Source organism: Lutjanus erythropterus, chromosome 6 (assembly GCF_056507025.1).
Source record: "Lutjanus erythropterus isolate fLutEry1 chromosome 6, fLutEry1.hap2, whole genome shotgun sequence".
Lineage (NCBI taxonomy): Eukaryota > Metazoa > Chordata > Actinopteri > Lutjaniformes > Lutjanidae > Lutjanus > Lutjanus erythropterus.
The window spans coordinates 57,501-63,976 of NC_139322.1; the positions used below are offsets into that span (position 1 = coordinate 57,501).

A 6,476-nucleotide genomic window follows, 5' to 3' on the forward strand; every position below is an offset into this window, starting at 1 on the left:
CTAAGACTAGGACAAAACAGGACAGACCAGGACCAGCTAAGACTAGGACAAAACAGGACAGACCAGGACCAGCTAAGACTAGGATAAAACAGGACAGACCAGGACCAGCTAAGACTAGGACAAAACAGGACAGACCAGGACCAGCTAAGACTAGGACAAAACAGGACAGACCAGGACCAGGACCAGCTAAGACTAGGACAAAACAGGACAGACCAGGACCAGCTGATCCTAATGAACCAAACAACTAATAGAAAATGATCAACTGACTTATCAATGATGAAAATAATTGTTACTTAAATAGATTCTGTTCACATGTTTGAATGATTATTTTTCAGAATTAATTAACTTATTAATGGGGAAAATAATCGACAGATTAGTTCACAGTGGAAGCACATAATTTTTGTAGAAGCTCCTGATTGGCTGATGTAGCCGAGTGTGCGGAGAGTGTGATGCAGCCACATCAGCAGTATAAAGCTCCTGATTGGCTGACGTGGTTCAGCAGTACCAGCAGTATAAAGATGTTTCCTGTGAGCAGAACAGAACAAACTGTGATGATGTGACACAGAAACGGGTCCAAACTAAAGCTGCTTTCACTGTTTGTGGTTCAGTGTGAGTTCAGGGAGGGACGAGTCTTTAATGCAGCAGCAGAATTAGACACAAAGTGGAACAGCTGGATTATACAGATTATAAACCGACACAGGATGGACGCCATTATACAATAATAACTTTGTTCAAACCAAAGTTACAAAGAGCTTCAATCAGCAGATAAACAGAGACAATATAGACAGAAATAACATGGAGAAGAGCTGCGTCACACGCAAACACGTCCAACAACACATTAATCTGGACGTTGGACAGAAACAGATTCATATGAATGGAAACAAAAGAGAAACACCGTCATCTGAAGCATTTAAAGATACAAAGCTGATTATCTGCACACACGTCTGTTTCTGCTGGGAACTCAACAGAACATGGTTCCTGTGGAGACATGATCAAGACTTTTAGGCCCTGTCCACTGTCCACTGTCTGCTGTCCGCTGTCCACTGTCCACTGTCCACTGTCCACTGTCTGCTGTCCGCTGTCCACTGTCCACTGTCCACTGTCCACTGTCCGCTGTCCACTGTCCACTGTCCACTGTCCACTGTCTGCTGTCCGCTGTCCACTGTCCACTGTCCACTGTCCACTGTCCGCTGTCCGCTGTCTGCTGTCCACTGTCTGCTGTCCACTGTCCACTGTCCGCTGTCTGCTGTCCACTGTCTGCTGTCTGCTGTCCACTGTCTGCTGTCCACTGTCTGCTGTCTGCTGTCCACTGTCCACTGTCCGCTGTCTGCTGTCTGCTGTCCACTGTCTGCTGTCCACTGTCCACTGTCCGCTGTCTGCTGTCCACTGTCCGCTGTCTGCTGTCCACTGTCTGCTGTCCACTGTCTGCTGTCCACTGTCTGTTGTCTGCTGTCCACTGTCCACTGTCCGCTGTCCACTGTCTGCTGTCTGCTGTCCACTGTCCACTGTTCGCTGTCCGCTGTCTGCTGTCTGCTGTCCACTGTCTGCTGTCTGCTGTCCGCTGTCTGCTGTCCACTGTCCACTGTCCGCTGTCCGCTGTCCACTGTCCGCTGTCCGCTGTCCACTGTCCACTGTCCACTGTCCGCTGTCCGCTGTCCACTGTCCACTGTCCACTGTCTGCTGTCTGCTGTCCACTGTCTGCTGTCCACTGTCCACTGTCCGCTGTCTGCTGTCTGCTGTCCACTGTCCACTGTCCACTGTCCACTGTCCGCTGTCTGCTGTCTGCTGTCCACTGTCTGCTGTCCACTGTCCACTGTCCGCTGTCTGCTGTCCACTGTCTGCTGTCTGCTGTCCACTGTCTGCTGTCTGCTGTCCACTGTCTGCTGTCCACTGTCTGCTGTCCACTGTCTGCTGTCTGCTGTCCACTGTCCACTGTCCGCTGTCTGCTGTCTGCTGTCCACTGTCTGCTGTCCACTGTCCACTGTCCGCTGTCTGCTGTCCACTGTCTGCTGTCTGCTGTCCACTGTCTGCTGTCCACTGTCTGCTGTCCACTGTCTGTTGTCTGCTGTCCACTGTCCACTGTCCGCTGTCCACTGTCTGCTGTCTGCTGTCCACTGTCCACTGTTCGCTGTCCACTGTCTGCTGTCTGCTGTCCACTGTCTGCTGTCTGCTGTCCACTGTCTGCTGTCCACTGTCCACTGTCCGCTGTCTGCTGTCCACTGTCTGCTGTCTGCTGTCCACTGTCCACTGTCTGCTGTCCGCTGTCCACTGTCTGCTGTCCACTGTCCGCTGTCCACTGTCTGCTGTCTGCTGTCCACTGTCCACTGTCCGCTGTCTGCAGTCCACTGTCTGCTGTCCACTGTCTGCTGTCTGCTGTCCACTGTCCGCTGTCTGCTGTCCACTGTCCGCTGTCTGCAGTCCACTGTCTGCTGTCCACTGTCTGCTGTCTGCTGTCCACTGTCCACTGTCCACTGTCCGCTGTCTGCAGTCCACTGTCTGCTGTCCACTGTCTGCTGTCCACTGTCCACTGTCCGCTGTCTGCTGTCCGCTGTCCGCTGTCCGCTGTCTGCTGTCTGCTGTCCGCTGTCCGCTGTCTGCTGTCCACTGTCCACTGTCCGCTGTCCGCTGTCTGCTGTCCACTGTCCGCTGTCCACTGTCTGCAGTCCACTGTCCACTGTCCACTGTCCACTGTCCGTACATACGTCTATGTGCTCCACAATAATCTGTCAATAAAATGTCAGAAAATGTTGATCAAAGTCCAAGATGACGACATTTAAGAAACTGAATTTGAAACTGAGAATTTGGACGTAAAAATCACTCAAAACAATTAATTGATTATCAAAATATTTTCAGCTCTAGTCAACCATTGATTTTGGGTCTACGGGTTCTTTAAATGTTTCATGTCATCATTGAGGAGGTTCTAGGACTTTTTATAATTCAAGTTTTTATTAATTTGGAAGGCCTGGTACATGACATACATATCTTAATTTCTGGTCTTACAAGGATAGAAGGCAAATATACACATACACATACACACATACACATATATATAATAATAATAAATATATATATATATATGTATTATAATATGGAGGTGGGATCCAATCCATGAAAAAAAAAAAAAAAAGTAAATAAATAAATAATTAAGTAAATAATACAGATAAGTCTAGGAGAAAAATGCGGGGAACAAACTTACAAACAAAAACATGTTGAATGTATGTTCCTACACATCGTTCTGCAGGGACAGTTCATGACTTTTCTTCTGTTTTAATGTGAGACACTCTTTTCTCCTGATCACCATTAATACGACTGAGCATCCTCTCATAAGATGCTGTTTCCACCATTGCACTGGTCCATTCTTTCAATTCTGGGGTCTTTGTTGTCTTCCAGTGTCTTCGGATAACTCGTCAGCAGTTATTAAACCAACAATAATAACAGAAAAGGCAGACTTGGATACGTTCAGTATCTGCGACCGGTTCCCCAGTAAACACAACATTGGACTTAAGGGGATTTCTGAGCCAAACCAACGACTTAGAATATCCAACACTTTGATCCAGACTGGTCTGATCAAACTACATTCCCATATACGAGAAAAACCAACCAAACCATTTCCAACAGGTATCGGATTTAACAGTTTCATTCTGTAAAGTCGCAGAGGTGTGTAATAGTATCTGTGTAATACCTTATATTGTGTGAGCTTCCTCCTCGCTTCTTTCACATATTTACCACGTCCAGACAAGATTTTAGACCATTTGATATCTTCGATTTCTTCCCTGAGATCTCGTTGCCAAATCAGTTTCATATTGAAAGACACATCACACAGGAGGGAATTAATTACTTTATAGAACTGTGAGGCCTTTGTGATTTTCCAGGGTTATTTCAGATATTTTATAATTATGTTATCAGATGGACTGTAGGACTTTGACATAATACAACTTCTTATCTGTAAATACTTTTCCTACCAAATCAAATCGCTCAACCAGATTACCGTACGACAAAAATAAACCATCCTTAAAAAAAATCACCACTGCAGTGCCACTGTTTCCAGTACACAGTACTTTTTCCAAGGTTCTAGGACTTAGTCAGGTGGATCTCATGGTTCTGTAGCAGGTTGCAATTGCTCATCAAGAAGGATCTAGAGGTCATTGAGGAGATTTTAGTGGTCATCAAGGATGTTCTAGTGGTCAACAAGGATGTTCTAGTGGTCATCAAGGATGTTCTGCAGGAACCTTGGGTTGGTGATTCTCCCTTAGAAAAATTTTGGTCATTAGTGAGGAGGTTCTAAATGTCTTCAGGTCTCCACACATGACCAGCGGTAAGAACGCTTCACGCTGGCTGTCCCACTGTTTCCTATGGAGAGAGCGGTGGCGTACCCTCAGCGTGGTGCACCGCTCGGATCTGCCGCTCACCGCTGCGCCCAAAGTTCAAATTATTTGAACTTTGACCTCGTTCGCCGCTGACCTTTCAAAGCGCAACCAATGAGATAACAGCTGATTGTGACGTAGCCAAAAGCGACAGATACGAACAGAGAGGGAGAGGAAATGGAAGAAAAACTCTTTCTGTGTGTTTCTGAGTTCCTCGAACTGTAAAACATTAAAATCACACCACGATCTCGACAGGAAGAGGATTACTGGGTGAAACGTCAGCAGTCAGATCGAGCTACCAGGCTTGTGATTGGGCAGAGTTTACGAGCTACAATGCTAACGTTAGCTTAGCTGTGTGTGTGTTATTCCAGACAGACACAGTGAGGATCAGTGCTTCACAGATATAAACTGTCCTTCAGCTCAGCGACAGTAAATCCTATCATGTTGTTACACAGCTGTGGTTAGTTTCTGCAGAACAGGAGTCTGCTTTTTCCTCCTCGTCCTTTTTCTTTCCGGAGTGACAAGTACCGTTTTGTGTTGCCTAGCAACGGTGAATAGCTCGCACTTGTTGATGACGTATACCTGAGCTCCTCCACGTCCGCTCGGCGCCTCGGCGCTCTACCAGGCGGTGAGCGAAGAGCAAATTTCATGTCATGTGAAGGAACCTTTATGTTGGTTCTTGTATCATTGAAGAGGTTCTTGGAAGACTGTAGCTGTTCTTGGGGTTCTCTCATAGCTTCTAGTGGTCCATGAGGACGTCCAAACAGTCGGTTGTAGAAATCCTTCGAGTACTCAGCAGAGTCACAAACTGTTCTGGAAACATGAACAAGTTCTAGTGGAGGTTCTCTCTCAACGAATGTCTCTGTCTCTCTCCACAGATGTTCATCCAGACGGCCACTCTCACCGTCTCAATGTCCCTCAGTGCGTTCGTGTCTCTCGGGATGCTCTACATGCCGAAGGTTTATGTCATCATTTTTCACCCTGAGCAGAACGTCCAGAAGAGAAAGAGAAGCTTCAAGGTCTGAACGCGGCGTCTCTACCTGCTGTCCTACCTGCTGTCCTACCTGCTGTCCTACCTGCTGTCCTGTCTGCCTCTGTCTCTCAGAGCTGCCTGATAGTTTCCGTCTCTCTGTCTTGCAGGCTGTTGTCCAGGCTGCCAGATTGTCTCAAAAATCGTTAAATGAGAAACAGAACGGAGAGACAAAGATTGAACCTGACAGATCACAGTAATACTACAGATTTCAGGTACCGACAGTACATACTACAGTACCCACAATTCAACACTGCTGTAATATTCACTTTACCTTGTGTTTTGATTAATCTGTTGATCATTTTCTTGATTCACTGATTAATCAATCCTGTCACAATCTTGTCAGTTGAAAAGTTTTACAGTCGTTGAAAAATCAGTTTAACATGTTTGAACTGGTTTTTCAACCTTTGATCAGTTTTTCCAAATCTTTTTTTCATCATCGATCAATCTGTCATTTTCTCCTATAATCGATTAGTTGTTTGTGTCATGAAATGACAGAAATTGTTGACCAGGAGCATCTTTTTATGAAATGTCAGAGCTCTGTTGTCACGGCTACCACCTGACTGTTCTCTGCACTCTGAAGAACCAGACCGCAGGAGAGACTATATTTCCCAGGATGCACTGGGAGCAAACAGCTGGAGGATGAATAGATGTATGAGTTCTTGTCTTATCTACTCAGTGTGATGATGGTCGACACAAAGGGGGTGGAGTTTTGTCCTTATGGCGTGGGTGGGTGGAGACAACGTGTGTGTTGAAGAGGATGAAGATGGTTCCTGACGTGTGGAAGCTGCTTCAGATATTTCTGGAAGAGCTGCTGAATATTTCACAAGATTTCTGCTGAAACATTCATGTTCACATCTGAGCTGCTGCCGAGGAGCCGAGGAGCCGAGGAGCCGAGGAGCCGAGGAGCGGAGGAGCCGAGGAGCCGAGGAGCAGAGGAGCCGAGGAGCCGAGGAGCCGAGGAGCCTAGGAGCTGCTGCTGAGGAGCCGAGGAGCCGAGGAGCCGAGGAGCCGAGGAGCCGAGGAGACGAGGAGCCGAGGAGCGAGGAGCCGAGGAGCCGAGGAGACGAGGAGCCGAGGAG

General features: G+C 47.1%; 1 protein-coding gene across 1 annotated transcript in view; it reads left to right on the top strand.

Moving 5' to 3' along the window:
• Positions 1-5,900, top strand: part of grm6a (glutamate receptor, metabotropic 6a) — a 39,726-nt gene extending 33,826 nt beyond the window's left edge. The window contains exons 14-15 of the mRNA XM_084720097.1: positions 5,243-5,383; positions 5,505-5,900. Of these exons, the coding sequence (XP_084576223.1) occupies positions 5,243-5,383; positions 5,505-5,594 (231 nt within the window). The 3' untranslated portion in view covers positions 5,595-5,900. The remainder of the gene's footprint in view (positions 1-5,242; positions 5,384-5,504) is intronic.
• The last annotated feature ends 576 nt before the right edge of the window (positions 5,901-6,476 follow it).